Source organism: Pseudoliparis swirei, chromosome 7 (assembly GCF_029220125.1).
Source record: "Pseudoliparis swirei isolate HS2019 ecotype Mariana Trench chromosome 7, NWPU_hadal_v1, whole genome shotgun sequence".
Classification (NCBI taxonomy): domain Eukaryota; kingdom Metazoa; phylum Chordata; class Actinopteri; order Perciformes; family Liparidae; genus Pseudoliparis; species Pseudoliparis swirei.
In genome coordinates, this window is record NC_079394.1 from 25,248,863 (window position 1) to 25,267,762 (window position 18,900).

Consider the following 18,900-nt stretch of genomic DNA (forward strand, 5'->3'; position numbering starts at 1 on the left):
CCATTGGTCAAACTCTTACATTTTAACTGCTTTGTGAGGATTGAAGAAGTACAATCTATCATTTTTAATTAAGCCTTAACCCTTGTGTTGCCTTAGGGTCATTTTGACCCGAATCAATATTACACCCTCCCCCCGCCTTCGGATTAATTTGACCCCATTCAATGTTTAATGTCGGTGTTCTTTCGGTAGTCAACAAACAAACATAAAGTGCCTCACACTTAAACTTGGAAAACAATATTAATTCTAATAATTTTCTGGAGGTTTTAATTGCTGGCGTCAAATTGAACCCAAAGGGTAAAATATGTTAGTAAATATAAAGGTAACAGGAGGGTGAAACATTGAATCGGGTCAAAATGACCCAAAGGCGGGGGGAGGGTGTAATATTGATTCGGGTCAAAATGACCCTAAGGCAACACAAGGGTTCAAAGTATCTGGCAACCCTGGATGGGAACCTTTGGTGGAAGTGGAAAGTACTGTTGTGGTATCTTCTTTCCACCACTAGGTGTCAGTGTTTCCTCAAGAAGTTTGTTTTTAACAGAACAGACTCATAAAAGGAAAAAGAAAAGTTTTAAATACATAACGCAGACAGACAGAATTACTAAAGAAGGCCTGGTTTATTGGAGTACAAAGTACGGACTGTATCTTTCCACACGCACACGTGGACAATGTGACATCATTCAATGTGCCGCGGGGGCCGTTAACTCTTTTGTTAATGTAACAAAAACACAGTAAACCTATTCATTGAGGCACAGACGGACCGGGAATGTCTCATCCTCTGGGTCTCGCTCGCTCTTGCGGCAAAAACCCGCTCGAGTTGAATTATTGCACATCTCATCTACAAAGCGGTCACGTTGATATATAAAACATTTTTTACAGCAATCCAAGGAATCACGGTTGGGAAAATAGGAAGCAGAGTGGAACGAGTCGAGGGCCGAGTGCAAAAAACACAATACCGGGGAGGATCTCCGAAAATATCAGGAAGGAAAAAAAACACTGTTGATCCGCTTTGCATTCGTCCAGCAAAGACGGAGGCTTCTTGGATTTGTCTTTTTGTGTCTTGAGCGTCTTTACAAAGCCAGATCTCGTCTGTACTCGGGGTCATAAGAGAGCCCATCACCAGATACAGTGGAGCCTGCTCTCCACCCCCCCCCCACCTGTGAGCACCATGAAAGTTGAACCTCTGTTCCTTTCCTGCTCCGTTGCACACACTCAACTAGTTAACAGGCGCAAACAATCCATTTAACGGGGTCTGACTGTCCTGCTGTGCCGTACAATCGGGAGAATGTGGACGTTTAGAAACCTCAAAAGTTCATGTCTGTCACACACACACACACACACACACTCAGACACTCCCACACACATGCGAGCTGTTGCGTAGAGTTTTAGTGCAGGCGTCTGGCAGTGTGTTCAGTGGTTTGCAGGTGAACCGTGGGAATGAACATATAGTGGCGTTACACAGTTAGTCTGGCGGGAACGCTAACGACGCGTCCGCTACCAACTCCTCTAAACTAATCTATCCCAGCACAGTGGTTTGTTTAAGGTGAGAGTTAGTACAAATATAAAAACACTGTCACGGGCAGAAAAACATTGGTCCAGAGGCAAAGTGCATTGGTCTGCTGGTGTGCCGGAGCCCTTTTGTCCGTTTAACCGCTCAGCCTGAAGTCGTCACAGAGTCTTCCATCTTTTGAACAATCATTGATTTTATCCAAAACTATCTCGAAGTTAATCACTCGGAGAAATGTCCGTCCTCCCTCCACCGAGATCTACGGGAAGAAATCACACGGGGATGATCTCTCAGGCTCAGAGCAGGCAGATCAGACTCTTCCCCTCTTCGATCTCCTCCTGGACCTTATCGCTGGAGGTGGCGATCTCCGCCTGCGCGGACAGAACGGCGCACAGGAAGGACCCCACCGTCCCCCCGATGGCCGCGTAGAACGCCCAGCCGAGGGAGCACAGGGAGGGCCTGAAGGGCGAGGCCTCGGGCCCGCAGTAGCCGATCACCTTGTCGGAACCCCAGCCGGCGGGGTACAGCATGAGGCCCACCATCAGCAACAGGCCTGCGGGGAGAGAGAGAGAAGAGAGAGAGAGAGAGAGGGGTTGAGTCACGTAAACACCGCGGCAGAGGAAGCACAAACAGATCACAGAGCAACCGGGAGCACGGTGACTCAACTCTGAAGAGGAATGTGTGTGTGTGTGTGTGTGTGTTTCCCATGCGAGGAGAGGCCCCCATTGACCGCTTCTGCAGCGATGTCACTCATCGACAGATCACCAAACGCACCTGTGGCAGCCCGTCGCTGTCGGAACATGCAGCGAGACGTGGCGAGGTTTGGTTGGAATAGCCGACCGCCAACTGGGAGCAGAGCGATGGCACGCCGCTTCACGTTGCCAACTCGTAAAATCGGACGTTTCAACTCGTAAACTCCGCAGCTCGCGGAGGCATTCCCCAGAGGCTAGAGCGCGATTATAAAACATATAGTAATAGGCTTGCGTGGGCGTGTCGCCACTGTGAACTCGGATTGTTTGTGCATGAGCTGCGGTGGAAAGTGCAATGTAGCCGCTCAGCTCCCGGTGTTCGCCCGTGTTCCTCCCCTGGTTCCCCGAGGGTGCTAATTTTCCCTCCTTTTTAACTGGCAATGAAAGAGAATGAGTGTAAATGTTTAGGGGTTTATTGGGTGAAATCATTAGCATTTCAGTGGCAACGTTATGGCACGGTTATAAAATGTCAATATATCAGTTAGACAGGGGAGGACCATAAAGGGGTGGTCTTGTGTTTTCACAGGGACCAGCAGCCTTAGAGGGAGGGAGGCATCCCACGACTTTAAAGGTTCATTTTCAGGTTCATACGAGTATTTTGGCTTTCTAGTAGAACATGCTTTAACGCTGAATTTTTTATTTATTTTTCTCATACTGCCCGTCTGAATATACCTGTATTTATAAAAGCCATTTCAGAGCCTGTCTCTTTGAACCCCCCTCCCAAAAAGCCCAGTCTGCTCTGATTGGCTGCGCTCTAATGAGCCGACATGAGACAAAAGAATCTGAATGCAATCTGGATACCCAGAGATATGCGAACAAGCACTGAGAAAGTATTTTCTCATGATATTTCGGAAATCTATTTTTGAAAATAAGACGTAATAAACTAGATAATTAGATAACGTGAATTTTGAGGTCAAATTTTAATGTTTGTTGACAGTATTTACAATTAATATATACTCCCGTGCTTTGGGGTGTCCTGTTGGTCAAGTGGTTGGTTTGATTTAAGCTGGGTATCTTTGTCACATATCATCTCTCACTTGTGTGTGTATGTGTGTGAGTGTATGTGTGTGTGTGTGTTGGACGTCTGCAAAACAAACACAAATGGCCGTCTCACCTGCGATGGCCTGGAGCAGTCCGCAGATGTTGAAGATGCTCTTCTTCATGATGCTCTGGAAGCACATGCTGAACACGGAGATACAGGCCACGCCTCCCAGCACGAACATCCCAGCGGCCAGAAACAACATGGCCGCCTGCCAGAAGCCGCTGGCCACTTCCCCAAAGGCCCCGGCGTAGGGCGCGCAGCTCACCATCACGCCCCGGGACCCGACGCGGAGGCAGCGGCTGTAGAGGCCGAGAGACGGCCGGTAGTCCCCGGGGCCCGCGCCGGCCCCGGGGTCAGAGCGAGGGAATCCCAGCAGCCAATCGGGGCTCATGAAGGCGATGAGCTCGGCAAAGGCCACCGCGATGCTGAGCAGCGTCCACAGCATGGAGCGGCACGTGACAATAACATGGCACATGGCGTCAAACTCTTTCCGGGATGGCAACAGCCGATGATAAATTTTAAAAAACAAGAATAATCTTGAAGCGACAAGAGTTTGAATTCCTTTCCCTGATAAACAGAAAGGTCCAACAGATTCCTTGCTCGGCTCCTATCCTTATCGGAGCAGATGTCTCCTTTCCTCTTCCGAGGGCAAGGTCCGGCTCTGGTCACGCCGAGCGGCTACAGCGCACCGAAGCAGCTTCCCTCGGCCATGGCTCCGTCTGTAAAGGCACAGAGAGACGCACCAGAGGGTCAGAGACACAAGGAATCTGTATTCAGAAGAAGTGGGAGGAACAAACTCGTGCAAGGGGAAAGGGGGAGGTGTGTGTGTGTGTGTGTGAAAAGAGGGGTAAGAAGGATGCACGGCGAATGGTTTCCCATCTGCTATGAGTCACCCACTCCCTTGTGTTCGCCCCACGGGAACGTCTCCTTCGTCTCATTGTCCTCAGACAGACCCCAGATCTGCCCAGAGCGCTACTTCACATCCACCGTCAGCCGGCTGCGCGTGCAACACAGTGAGCAACCCTTCCAGATGTCCCTCGGAGGAGGCAAGATGACTCACACGCAGACACACACACACACGACTGAGTTCATGCACTCGCCGCCCACCGGGCCTTTGTGCGATTGATATCTGCGCAATGACGGGAGCCGTGTGTGTTTTGCGACTGAGCATCTGTCAACGCAGATCAGTGCAGATCACTGCTCCATTTAAACTGCAGTGGTTGCAAATAACTTGTAACCTTAAACAGATGACAATTTGTGTGTCATCTTTTTGAGTGTGTGTGTGTGTGAGTCAGTGTGTGTGTTTTTTAACGAGCATGTATAGGTTTCTATAATCAAAGCGATTGCTGTTACTATGTTATGATCGCGTTGCCGGGGCCACAATGGCCTTGACACAGCCGTGGGCTTGTGGAAACACGGAGGGGAGAGGGGGGTGAGGGGGGAAGTGTGTGGGGGGGGGGTTCTCAGAAGCACTCTTATGTCATGAGTGTCGTGATCCAGCGGTGTGATGATGCACACAGGAAAATATGTGGGAGCCGTGTTAGAAGACAATGCGCGGTGGACTCGGCGGTCCTGGTGGATCTCTCCGGTGGAGTCGGTGACACCTGTCCATGTCGAGCCTCGGTGCCAAAGCAACGGAGGTGAATGCCATTGAATTCATGGTGATCACAGCAGTAAACCATTATTAGCCCGTTAACCCAGAGTGGAATGTGACAGTGTGCGCGGAGGGTATCATTTTGTCGTTTCATCCTGACAAATCAGCAGCATGGGTTGCATCATCGCTCTGATGGAGATGAAGCCCCCGTTCCCAATCCCGCCTGCAAAGCTCCGTTTTCCTCCAACAGCCGTCGATGAGCACAACACCAGACCTGAGGACATTTGAACCGCCGAGATCAGAGATGTGGCAGCGATTTAGGGTTCTATTAAAAGATGTACTTTCTAAAACTAACACAAATTAATTCCAGTGTTTCCTTTAGAAGTGCTTTCAACTGCCGACAGCGAGGTGTGTCACAGGGATAATTCTTCTCTCAAGACAAGTTGCACCAATAGCCTCAATCATCCTAGGGGCCGGTTTTTCTTTTTGTAATTTGGGCCTTTTGAAGAAAGTGTATCAGCCCAATAGATGTAAGACTTTCATATGAAAGAGAAGAGAGGCTAAACTGATGAGGACCGTTTCTGTTTATTCAGTTTGGTGATGAAAAGTTCAGCACAAAAACATTCATTGAGAGAAAACACTCCGGGGAATCACTGGTATTAGGTTGCACATAACCTTCCCGCCAGCCTCCGTTCAGGATGGTAAATCAGCCTGCCACATCTGTGAGGAATGAACACTGATGCTGTATTCTGTCTGATACAATCAGAGTCGGTTCAAAAGAGGAAACACTTCAGACGTCCCCCGCCTGGCCTGGCCACAAAATACAAAGTATTATCTCATGCGGCTAAACAGGCTGACTGATTCCTCCGAGGTCGAGTAGAAACCAGCAGAACTGGGTCACGATAACAAAGTCACAGGCATGACGGCATGCGAGGAGCCGAGGTACGGGATCTGGAACGCTCAGGATGCGGGTGTCGTTCGGCCCGGCCGAGACTCAGGCGCGTCTGCAGTTCTGTTTCCAATGCTTTAATATAAACCAAAAATAGACCAGAATAAACGGGGGTATAATCAGCCGGCCTGAAGATAAACTGAGGGAGAAAATTTCAGTTTGAGCTTCACGCTTTTTTTCCTTTCGCGAAAAGGTTTTTTCTATTTCTGGAGAGTTTTTCCTGATCCGATGTGAGGTCCTGGGACAGGGATGTGTTCAGATTGTCAAGCCCTCTGAGCCAAATTCGTAATTTGTGATATTGGGCTATAAAATGAACTGAATTGAATTCCACAAAAAAAAGAAAAAAAAAGATATGAACAGGAAGCATCGGCGTCTGTCCGACTGTCTTCTTTAAATCTAAACCCTGAAGAGACGCTTGCGATTCTACTTCATGGGGAATAACGGCAACATGCATTTGCAAGTGTGTGATGTTTGGGGGTGTGGCCCGTTTTATTACAGTCCTTGGGTTTATTTTCCGGGCCGCCTCACCAAACCATGGCTCTCCTTGTTGCTATCACAAGTTTCCATTCTGCAACAGTTGCAATGGGTCTCAGCCACCGAGGCTACAGTTTGGGGTTTTCTCTGTGAAGTTTGAGTCGTCCGTTTACAGCCGATTACACGGTCCACGGCGCTGTTTGTTAAGACTACGATGTCCCTCAAATTATCCGCTCTGCCTCTTTAATCTACAGGCACGGAGCCTGAACGCGCCTCGTCGAGGCCGTTGGCAGGCAGCTCGAGTCACACGCACCCCCGGGAAATGTCAAGTATGTTTGTATTTTTGCCAGTGGACATCATTGATCTGACGAACCACACTGACAACATCTTGATTTCATCCTAAATGTTCCAATCGTCTGAATTCGAGATCCTAATCTGCACAGCTGGTGACCGGAATGGTCACCGCATCCTGAAACCGAGGAACACTTTTCCGCTGGCTGCTCGTTGGACAGACTTCTGGGAAAGCGCTGGCTGGTGCGGCACTTCCTCGAGGGCGAGGAGAGCTTTGACACTTTGCGGCACATCAGACGCTCAGAGTTATGTCTTATTCATGGCCGAGGCGCCGCGGGCGAGAGCTCTCTCGGCTGCTTTTGATAGATATGCATCTCCAAACCGTCAGATCTCCGTCACCGCGGCTCCCTCTGCAGTCGCCCGGCGCAGATATGCATCGACACCAGCGCCGACAGATCTGGGGGCCTCCCGGCACTTCTGCGAGTCCTCCCACGATGCCGAGTTCAACCGGGTTACTGAGCAGGTACGCCGCGGGATGAAAGCGGCGATGTCGTCACGCATCCGATCTGGACCCGCTCACTCCCACGAGGCCGTTGGTCAGGAATCCAGCCCGCCCCACTGGACGACGTGCCCACAGTGAAGGCCCGAAGCCAACTCACAGTTTTCCAATCCTTCATCCAGCGAGCCAACACCAAACCGTCTCCTTGTCGCCCGTCGGCTCAATAAAACGTTGACTTATGAAGCGTGGCGTCAGTTTGAGCCGAGCCCTGTCAAAGCCCCCGGACGAAGCAGTGGATACGAGGCGTACGAGGGTCAGTCGGTTGGCCGCTAGTTGAAGGAGCTCGCCGAGTAGTACATCTGGAGTAATTGGTCCGAGATATCAGCAGAGGCTCTGGTAGCGAGCCACGGTGCTGATGTAATGAGTGCTGGCCCCTGTGGTCTGTTCTGGAGGGTGAGAGTGAACCAAGATCCAAAGGTCGGTGGTTGAGAGATCTAACTCACACTTGACCCAGATTGTTCTATGAAGAAGAGGTTGGACACAACATTTGTTGAAAAAAGTGCTTTAGTTTCTCTATAATGGCATGTCAATGTTTAGGTTGGGATGCACCAGTCCGACTTTTTTTGGGCTTAGGCTGGGCGATATATCGATATTATATCTCGGGCTGCAACAACTTATCTATAAAAATGTATTTATTAGAACAGTTGGCAACGAATTTCCTTATCGATTCGTTGTGTCGCACAATTATTACACCACTCAAGTGGTGGAGATGTTTGAATATAATGGACAGACCATAATGCTGCGTCGCAACATTCCGCGAGCTGTGTGAGCTTACGGGCGATGGTATGAACCCGACCGCGAGGGCGTTAGATGTTCCGACGTTTGTGGGATGTCCTCAACAAGTATAAAGCAGAACTAGTGGTTAGTTCTTCTGTGGTGGATGAAGGAAATGATAACCGTTTTTACGGAGCAAAGCAAAAGATAAGCCCCGCCCCCTTTCAGGGGCAGATGGACCACAAATAGTCGGGCGAGTAAACTCACGCGAGTAAAGTGGTCAGTTCTGTTTTTGAATAAAGGGTTGGAAATGAATGTTATTGTTTTTTAAACGATTCATCGATTAATCGAAAAAATAAATGACAGATTAATCGATTATTAAATTAATCGTTAGTTGCAGCCCTAATTATATAAAGATTGTGAGACCAGTAATCGACTAGATTTAGGGATATCGTAAAGGTTTGTCTTCTCCTGGTTATAAAGGCTGTGTTCCAGTGTGTTGATCTAATTTGAGTCAGTATGAGTATCTGACATGAGTGTGAGTTTTGGTGCATCTCTGGTTTAGGAAAGCATATCTGAGCTGTAAGATCACACACCCAGACCCCCCCACACACACACACACACACACACACACACACTCCCCGCCCTCCCCAAGATGATCTGGGCTGGGAGGACTCCACGGATCCTGACCAGCAACCTCAAACCAGGGCAATCTTGTCCCAAGCTGCAGAGCCTGGCCTGGCGTGGTCTGGTCATGCATCTGGACCAGCCAGGAGGAAGGCCCTCAAACCAAAAACCACATCAGAGGCTGTCTTCGTCATCATCGGGGCTCCACACAGCGACTTAAACAAGATGTGGACACAGTAAGGAAATCCCTCAAGAGAGTCGGGAGAACACCAAAAACAAACAAGCGTTGTGAAACTAGTACGATACCAGTCGGAGTTGGGCAGGACAAAACGTATCCCTCTTTCATAAAAGAATGCGTTCGAGCTCCAGGCGAAGTGAGAGGAGATGAGCAATGGCAGGAGCTTCAATACTGAACAGACACTGGGGAAAACATCACACCCTCAACACTCAATTCCTCAATCAATCGCCTCTTCATTTTTAAGAACTGACGTCATTCTCTCGTCTTCATCGAGTCTCTATTCTATTGGGGATGACGCAAGAACAGCGGGCAAGCCAGAACACCTGCCGCAATAGAGACAGCCGTGGCCTCCAGGGAACGCCTCGGAAATGTTCATTTACATCCACGGAACAGCAAGAGATCAACACTGAGCTCCTGTTTGACCTCCCCGCCCCCATCCCCCCCCCCCCCCAGCAGTCTGAAATGGCAGATTTGTGAACTTGTGAAACCCGAACCTTGACGAGAGAACAAAAGCCTTTTCCAAAAAAACTATAGAACTTGCACACAAAGCTAATTTTCCCTTTGATTGTCACACATAAACCTGGAGCCTCAGGGGGGGGCGGACATCCACCTGCTTTCCCAGAATGCTCCAAACAGGAGAGGAGAGGTTGGCCATAAAGAAACACCAAGTCGAGTTTGGCTTCTTTGGTTTTCTCGTGTCCCTCTCGATTCCTCCACAACGCCCAAGAGCCTCCAAGAGCCTCCAAGAGCCTCCAAGAGCCTTCAAGAGCCTCTTTCTCGCTAACCACAACCACGTGAGCCGCCGCTTTGGTAGCTCTGCATGAACAGTGCATGAAAGAGCTCCAAGTGGAGGAGATGTTTCCCACGGATAGGCATTCGCCACATCTAGCGTCCCGTGGTTCTAACCACCGAGCGGTGGCGGCCATCAGAAGCAAGTTTAGTGCTCCAGAGTTCATTTCGATGTATTGAAAAGACCCAGATTAGACGCTGAAAGGTGTTTAACCCTGCCCCATTCAATGTTTAATGTCGGTGTTCTTTCGGTAGTCACAAACAAACATAAAGTGCCTCACACTTAAACTTGGGAAAACAATATTAATTCTAATAATTTTCTGGAGGTTTTAATTGCTGGCGTCAAATTATGTTAGTAAATATAAAGGTAACAGGAGGGTGAAACATTGAATCGGGTCAAAATGACCAAAAAGGAGGGGGAGGTGATATATTGATTAAGTCAAAAAAAAACAAACAAAGGGTTAAAAAAAAGGATTCAATGTAATTTTCTCCGACTGGAGTGAAGACATGCCAGCAGCAGATCTCAACGACAAAAATAGGCCCCAGAAATGTAAACAGCAAGTCAACAGTTCCCGACAGCGTTCTGAAAAACAACAGTTGCTGACGCAGAAACACCGAAAACAAATACACACCCGTAAACTGTGAGAAGGATCCACCCTGCGCTCGCTCGGCCGCGGTGTAATTGCATCAAAGCGCATGACTTACCCGGAGGAGAGCGGGCAGGCGAGGCCTGTTTGTGCGCGCATATAACACACACACACAGAGAGAGAGAGAGAATGCACCGCTGGCCCAGAATGCACCTCCCCTAGGTTGTCAAAGAGCGGCCGCCGTGGCCCCCTTAACCTATTCAATCTATGCAACCCCCCCTCCCCAAAAAGCCCCTCAGTGACCCTCACATTTCACTCGCACAAAGACAGGAATGACTCGGCTTTCGCCCGGCTCCCTCCTCACCTCCTCACCTCCTCTGCTTCCACAGAGATGATGGATGCACACAAACTTTCTGCATCGTCGCCTTTACAGTGAAAGGAGGCGTTTGGATGTCGCTTATGCTTCATATTATAACTGTTTTTTGAGAGTCTACCAATACGTACGCGTGCTTGTGATATAGGTCACTACGCCGCACACAATGGCACATAGAAGAAGAAAAAGCATAAAAGACGGGACACCCTGAGATAAAAAAGGGACACTTCACTGATTTTACAACACAAGATCAGTGGATTTGTCATGGAAAGGTACGACGTGCGCTGTGAAAACTAAAAATTGTCGGATCCACAAAGGGTCATTTAGAATTTACAAGGTGTTCGCACTCTGGGGGAAGTGAACAGAGAACATCTCCGAGAGCAACAACGACACGACCTGGACGTGGCTATTTGAATGTTGCGTCTTTTCTTCTAATTCAGAAATCACTGACCATCTTCCGAGACTTAGAACTTTCTGTTGATGTTCACAGATTGAAATTCAGTCACAGAAGACTGTTACATAATTCTCTTCTGTCTGGTATAACCAGACCGAATTGGATATATTTGACATACAAACACTTGTGTGTTTACCAGGAAACACAACTTGCTTTTTCACAACTGGAAAAGCAATCACCATCAAATTGCTCCATCCAGATCCAGTGGCAGCAAACAAGTTTGCGCTTGTCACGCCTGTCAAAACTCACTCTAGGAAAAGCAGGCAGGTCAGGGCAATCCCACCAAAAGTCAATCACAGCGTAATAGCCAAATAACTCCTGGAATTTGTTGTTAATACGATGAAGAAAAATCGGAATTTGCAACCATGTAAAGGTTTTTTCTTTTCTTTCGGGCGACTCCCTCCACTCATCATGTCACTTGAGTTTGTCCTTGAGCTCAGCTCGAGTAAACACGCAGCGGCTGTTCCTGGTTTTGTTTAGTTTATGATGTGGAGCCACTTCCCCTCTCTCAAGGACCCGGCCAGAGGCCTCCATGGGTGGCTCTCACATGGGGGGACCCCCTCCGTGCGCTTCAAGGACGCGGGGTAGCGTCGGAAAGACATGTGTGGACATGTGTGAAGGACAGATTAGGAAGGAGAAAACAAGTTTTAAATATATGTATATAGTCGTGTAACAAGCAGTTGGGCTTCTAGTGGAGGTGATTTCTCTAATAAGTCAGTGCGCTGTGACTTCCAGCTGTTGCCAGATGTCGTGGGACCGCAGGGCTGCACCTTTGGGTGCCTCACTTTCTCCCCAGTCCACAGCCCTCCAAAGAAATGCTTTAAAACAAACACACGTCATCACCAGCACACGGGTCGTCTCCGTGCGGCCGCTTCAGCCTCGGAATCAATGCAGTATGCAAACTTCCTTTAAAAATAATTAAAAACGCCAGTAAACACCGCGCAACGGATTCTGAGAAAAGGAGAGCGGTTTCCTGACAGCCGAGAGGAACTCTGACCTACATACGTACAATTACCTGCAAGCGAGACTCTGTGGCGACAACCACCGTTTCATGAACGATACCGTTCGGCCACATGAACTCAAACATGACGTCGCCCCGTCGCATTGTTTTGTACTTACGGGAAGTCCGCGTGGAGGACTTTCTGCAGGCGCAGAAGAAGAAGAGAAGCAGCAGCAGAAGAAGAAGAAGAAGAAGAAGAAGAAGAAGAAGTAGCTGTCCTTTGTTTTGAAACGCTGGTTGTGTCTTCCGCGCGCGGCGCAGCCCTCCACGCGCTCATTCACTCCAGTCGCCTTTCTTCGGCACGTAACTCTTCTCTTCTGCCCCCCCTCCCAACTTAAAGCCGCCCCAACGCCGTCTGACGTCGGCTTTCCTCCTCTCCTCTTCTCTCCTCCCTCCCCCTTCTCCCTTCCCCCCTCTCCGCTGGTTTCAGGGAGAAGAAGAAGAAAAGTGGCGGAGATGATGACGAGTTCCTGGATTCCGCGACTCCGCTTCCCACAAACAATAAACCTGTCGAGACAACTGGTGTGTTCAACTTTCCTTTGCAGCTTCTTCTCTAAAGTCACAACTTCTCCCACTGAAAGTGTTTCTCTTCTTTCTCACACATGAGAAGGATATGCGCTCAGAGATGCTACAAATTGCCACTGAACATTATTATTTGGAATTTGCAACCACTTATCAATATTAGTGATTGGGTGACTGACGACACGTTAATCAATCAAAATGTAAACAATGTTTTTAAGGCCATCGTATGCTCACCATTCAATAAAAATGTCCCTTAATTGTTTTAGAACCAGTGCCGATCATTAACAGGGACTCTAAACCATTTTAAGCAAGGAGGGACCCCTGACCCCCCCCCCCACACACACACACACACACACACAGTCTAAGACATGATACTGAAGCCTCAATTTGTGTGATCTACAATGTGTATCACTCCTGAAGATCAGGTGATGTATAGGTGTTGTAAAGAGCTTCGAGTAGTCGCGAAGACAGGAGAAAGGCGCTCTATAAATGCAGTCCATCTATCCTCCCCACAGGTCTGGTTCTCCAAATAACCAACAGTACGTGTGCATATGACCATAAACACTAATAATCCATCTCAGGCACGTGCACAGACATTTTGGGAGGCAGGTGCTCAAACCAAAAAAAAGGGCACCCATTGGCAAAATGATTTTTCTATTGATCACTGTAACTTGAAGTGAGCAAGTAATTGGTTGTTACGAAACACCTGAAACACATCGTGTCGTGAGAAGACATGAGAGCTGAAGACATGAGCGCCCCGACAGATATCCAAACACATTTGGGGGGAATTGATGACAGAGAGAGTAAGTGTTATTCTTAAATACTGATTAATGAAGAAAAAATTTGTCTACGTCCCTGGGAAATAAATCTTGAGCCGGAGATGTGCCAGTTGTCGATTTACAATATTCTATTTCTGATGTTCAGTTGTGTCTATTCCCCAAGACATGTGGTATAATAGGTTCCTCGAACTCAAAGAAGAAGAACAACTCGTGTTGTCATTTAATTTCTGGATATATTGTACTTGTGTGACACTGGGTATTGATTCTGTGCAGGTATACAGATGTTCCAGATGTATGTGTGTGTGTGTGTGTGTGTGTGTGTGTGTGTGTGTGTGTGTGTGTGTGTGTGTGTGTGTGTGTGTGTGTACGTCTGGGTCGGCGAAATGAGGTGACCTCTTTGTATGTATTGTTTATGTATTTAATGTCCTGTACTCTAGTGTATACAGTGGGAGGGGTGGGGGAGTGGGTTTGTTTTCTGATATTTCAACAAAAGGATGATAATAAACAATGGAAATATCAGTTCATGTTTACTGTGTTATGTACCTGTTAATATTTCCAAATAAAAGAATACATTATTTGTTTAAAGAAGAAGAACAAATGGACTGAAGACTTTATGAAAAAGGTAATGGAAAGTAATCATTTGACCTCTAACAGTTTCAAGAAGTTGAGAGGGGAAACGTATAGCTGTCAAATAAATGAAGTTTAGTCGCAAGCCCGCGTCATCTATTGCTCATCCATCTGCCAAGTACAATCTGGTGCAGTGCATCAAATGGTGACATTTGTTTTAACTGTACATGGTCCCTCTGAAATAATGAGATTATAAAATATAATATATTTCATCTTGCATACAGTTTGGCTTTACAGCTCATACAGCTACTGAATAGCAACAGATAACTGAGAAATAATAATACTTATAATAATACTACTAATACAAATAATAATAATAATAACTCGTATGAATCAAATATATATTTAAAAAATATGGGGGAAATAAATAATGCCTCTGTATTGCTCAATCGCACGCACGTGCGCACGTACGTACGTACGTACGCACGCACGTCAATGCCATGGAAACCGGACCGAGGCTATTTAAGGCCGCGGACGTTCTGATTCGGCCCTTTGCACTTTGGACTTTGACGCGAGCGGACCTCACCTGTGAACCCTCCTGTGAACCCAGACCTGTGAAGGAAACTCTGAGACTTTTGCACTGCTTGACTCTTTTTGTTGGAAACAAAACTTGTTGTCTTACAGAACTCCACCAGATCCGGACTACGAGAGACCCGAGACCCCGAGGAAGGCCCTCCGACGACCGAGAGCCGAGGACGAGCCCCTGCTGAAGCGACCGGGCTGTGATTTGGACTAAGGTAAGACCATTTCTACATTTAATTTAGCATTTTTATTATTAACGTATCCACTTAAATCCATAAAAGTGTTCTCAGTTTAGAAATCAGTGAAACCTTTTGAGTTTTAACGTTTATAATGTTGACAGTCGATGATTCGTCGTGTAAAATGAGATTTTCGGTGCAGAATGTCTTGAAAATGTCAGGAGATGTGCGGAATGTGTTGACAATTAGTGCAACGCCTCGAAACCCCTTTTATTTTAGGTTTAAGGCATCAAAACGTCTAACTTTAACTTTGAAATTACAGAAAAAAGATGGCGCCTTTACCATTTTTACAGAATTCTCAAATGTACTCTGTAAAATGCATAAACTCGGCACCATGGTAACCATCGGGAACGCGCGGGCCGCCTGACCTGAGCTGCGCGTGACCCTGAGCTGCTCTGTCGTGACCGTTGAAACGGGCCTTATTGTACACACGTCTGCTCCTTTTACTTTATCATATGAAAGTGATGTATTTAACATTAAAACGCTCTGTGCTCGTTGTCGCGGTGCTTTGCTTGTTAAGTAGAGTTAACTGATGGGAGTGCACGAGCGCGCGCTGCCTCCAGCATCTCGTCCTCGCGCTCTGAGATGCACCTCGTGAAGTGGATAATGAGTGAGATCTGTAGCCGTAGACCATAAAGTTCGCATGGACCTGTTTTTGGGGCCCTTAACTCAGAGCTATCGGTCCAAAACGTTCGAGCTTGAGCCCTCTGGTTGACCGGAGCTGTGAGGCTAACTCCTCGAGCTGTTGACCGCTAGCTGAAAGTTATCCTTGAATCTCGTTCTAGTGACTGACTTCCTCTCCCGCGGACCTCCGAGAAGCCGGAGAATGGAGGACCACCCGTACGCGCTGCGCGGAGGTAAGTTTTATATTTATATTTAGCATTTTTGTTATTGGTTCTTACCTTAAAACCATTTAAAACGTTCTCAGTTGAGAAATCAGTGAAACCTTTTGAGTTTATAGTTGAACAGTTCACAATGTCAAGGGGCCTGTTTGAAAAATACAGATGTGGTGGAGGTTTCTCCGTGTAAAATGATTATTTGAGGACCGGAATGTCTTAAAAGTCGCTGGATATCTGTGGTATGTGTTAACTATTAGTGTTGGGGATTTAAAACTGTTATTTTATTTAGAGGCTATCAAATATGACAGATTTTACCTTGACATTTCTGAAAAAAGATATTCTTAATCCTGAAATAGAATCATGCGTCAGTGTGACGTCATCGCACCAGGTGTGTTAGAGACGCATCTGATTGAGACAATGAGTTGGTTTGTTTTGACTGTTTGACTGAAACGTCACTTATTCAACAAACATCTGCCCCTTTTACTCAATACTATCCCATGAACTATTTCTCAAACAAGTAACCCTCCTGTCGCACAATGAAAGGTTTATAAAGGGGAAAGTGAGAAGATATGAAACATTGTTTAGTCTGGAAGGTGTGGCTCACGAGTCTAAACAGTTGTATATTGACCTGCTAACTGATAGATTAGCAGCTGGAATCTGAATCTATTATTGCTCAATGTAATCCAGAACTATTTTATTGAATCCTTAAATGTTTCCCTCCAGCTGGCGGAGACTACGATGGAGCTCCTGGCCTCCCTACGGCCATCAGGTTAGTCCAGGAAGATAACATGGCGGACATTAGGCTTCATAATGCGCGTGTCTCTTTGTTGCGTGTCTTTGCCCTTTTAACACCAGACGAGCTCCGGCGCCGACTCCGACACCCAGACATCCGCCGCCGGTTCCGCCAGCTCCGCGCCATCCGCCGACTCCGCCAGGGACTGGCCCGCAGGTAAGTTATCAGGTTAGTGATACACTTGTCCCTTTAAACTTTCACTACACTGTTTAAAGTCCTGTTATTGGTTTGTATGGGCACTTTATTTTATATTCTACTGTCAATGTAATGTTACAATTCTTGCACTTTGTTGATTGTTGATTGTTTAATGTTGTCTAATGTTGCACCACCCGCCATGACACATTCCTTGTATGTGAAAATATAGTTTACAATAGATGGATAGACAGACCGATAGACAGATAGACGGATGGATAGAGCGATGAACAGATACCCCAGCCCCCCAGAAACCAGAAGAGTCTCCCAGGAGCAGCAGGAAGAGGAGGAGCCCGACTGCCCGGCAGGACCGATAAAGTTCCAGACAGCCTTCCCTCGCGCCTGGCGGGGGAAGGCTGGTTGGCCTGGTTCTACTTTTTTATTTAGGTATCGATTGCTGTGACACGGAAGAGTCTACCGGGATCTCCTTAACGACGACGAAGAAGATGACGAGGGAGGACCACATGAGAAGGATGAAGGACCACCCAGCCCCCCGACACCGCCCGCCCCGCCCACACAGGAAGCAGCTGTTTAGAAGACGGACACTTCAGCCTGAACGAGACTTAATAATCCTTTCATTTGTCACATGGAATCCTGTACGTTCATGTTAACTGTACAGTATTTAGATTATTTCCTGATTTTAATAAATACATGTACAGCAACATCTAAATGTCTTTTTATTCCAAACTACTGGGTCAGCAAACACTGTTATGATGTTCATATTGGGTTATAAATCAACTTCAATGGTTGAGACTTATGCACTACAATGTTATAGTTTTTATATTTACTTATTGTGTTGATTCTTAATAATTAATGTCTAATATATTGTTTTACACCAGTGCTCATTTTTCATCTTCATAACGGATAAACGATTAAACGATTATATTTTTGTTTTGTGTTTTGCCAAATGTAGCTAAATGACCACAAAAATATTTTATCGTACAAAAAATCCGACATGGCAAAACGTGTCATGTCAGTTGGCAACCATCAGTAACAAATGCCAACATATATCTTCACTCTAAATAATCCAACTAAAGCAATGCATCATTTCTATTTACAAGATTTTCATTGACAAAAATAGAGAATAGGAAAGAAAGTAACAGACCCCGGCAGTATATGAAATGATGCTTTTATACCAACCTCCTAACTGGATGGAGAACATTGAAACAAAACCAAAGAACAGACGACATGGAGGAGGACGTCTCCTCAGCAGCATGAATGACGTCCTCTGGAGGCTGAGGACAGGAGACATGAGCCGGCACCTCGTCCAGCAGCTCCTGAAGAGTCCGTCTGGAAGCTCCTCGCCTCCCAGCAGCCGGACACAGGGCTCGGCCTTCTGGACTCGCTGAACGTGGCATGTCGGTTCCAACCTGTAGAGTGAATCAAACAGACTTTAATCGTAACGTTCATCTTTGGGCCGACGGGCTTTCTGGAAGAACAACTCCCGTCTCACATCTAAAAAACAGAAAAAATAAACCGGAGCATGACGACCACAATAATGTGTATTTGACATGAATACAGAAAGGGCACTTTTCTCATCCAGGGCAAAGGGGCACGTGCTTGAGCACCACTAGGGCTCTACCTGTGCACGTGCCTATGTATATATATATATTTATAAATATACATATATATACACACATATATCTGCTTCCTTGTCAAATCACTAAATCAATGCAGCTTTTGCACTTTTGGCTGATGTACAGATTTAACAAACAATAACATGTTGATTAGCTTATAGGTGGATTACACCTGTGGGCAGAGCCAGGCGAGCTGTTTCCCTGTTTTTCAGGTCTTTACGCTAAGCTAACCGGCGGCTAGCTGTAGCTTGATATGAGAGTGGTGGTGGGCTATTGGTCACACTTTTTTTTCAAGAATGCAAAAATTGCATATTAACCACAACGTGGAATTTAATAGACTGAAGTAATAGAGACTAAGCTTTACTTGACAGTTCTGTTTTGGGGGGTATAGCATCGTATATATGGACAGCGGTGTCTCCACCTCTGTGTTGTTTTACCAGGCAGCACAAAGTAATCAGAGAACCTCCGTCACGAGGTTCCTGGAAAGATTTCAGATCAGATTCCCTCGGCATGCTGTGTCTCCTCCTGTTCTTTCCCCTCTTCTCACTCGGGGAGCTGAGCCGGAGACATAAACCACACTCATGACATTGTGGTCTGAGGAACGGTGACAACTCAGGGACTGACTGTCACATGGGACCGTGTGAATATTCTAGGGGGGACACTGTGCAGCGGGGGAACAGTGAATAACGCCGGGGGCCCCGACTGCATGTTTTGAAGGATTTTTGTAGTTTGTAAGTGTGGCAGCTGTCTCTAATTTGGCCTCGGCTGCTGGTGATTGGCAATCAGTCAGCAGCCGAGGCCGCCCTCATAAAAGCTCCCAGTTGAGGGTGGAGCAGAGGGAAGTGAGCAGAGGCGCAGGTTTTGCGGTC

The 18,900-nt window shown here is 47.0% G+C and overlaps 1 protein-coding gene and 1 long non-coding RNA gene across 6 annotated transcripts; one reads left to right on the forward strand and one right to left on the reverse strand.

Moving 5' to 3' along the window:
* Positions 1–595: 595 nt before the first annotated feature.
* On the reverse strand, positions 596–18,798 carry LOC130196191 (LHFPL tetraspan subfamily member 2a protein-like). Of its 5 annotated transcripts, none has more exons than XM_056418102.1 (3): positions 17,595–18,798; positions 3,368–4,014; positions 596–2,057 (listed from the first exon to the last, which is right to left on the reverse strand). In XM_056418102.1, exons 2-3 carry the CDS (start codon positions 3,768–3,770, stop codon positions 1,801–1,803), a joined length of 660 nt encoding a protein of 219 aa, XP_056274077.1. In that variant the 5' UTR covers positions 3,771–4,014; positions 17,595–18,798; the 3' UTR covers positions 596–1,800. The 5 variants fall into 5 exon arrangements, with proteins under 5 accessions (XP_056274077.1, XP_056274074.1, XP_056274076.1 ...); XM_056418099.1 differs by lacking the exon at positions 17,595–18,798 and adding an exon at positions 12,064–12,237; XM_056418101.1 differs by lacking the exon at positions 17,595–18,798 and adding an exon at positions 11,960–12,237.
* On the forward strand, positions 14,333–17,124 carry LOC130196193 (uncharacterized). The gene is made up of 3 exons (XR_008832202.1): positions 14,333–14,609; positions 15,416–15,487; positions 16,193–17,124. It is a non-coding gene; the product is annotated as an uncharacterized LOC130196193 (long non-coding RNA).
* Positions 18,799–18,900: the final 102 nt, after the last annotated feature.

What these genes read in the sequence shown, in the direction of transcription:
- LOC130196191 (XM_056418102.1), bottom strand. Translation starts at nt 3,770, where the DNA reads ATGTGCCATGTTATTGTCACGTGCCGCTCCATGCTGTGGACGCTGCTC. An exon ending in ACTGCTCCAGGCCATCGCAG is followed by an intron (nt 2,058 to 3,367) that starts GTGAGACGGCCA and finishes CTCTCCCCGCAG; the next exon opens with GCCTGTTGCTGATGGTGGGC.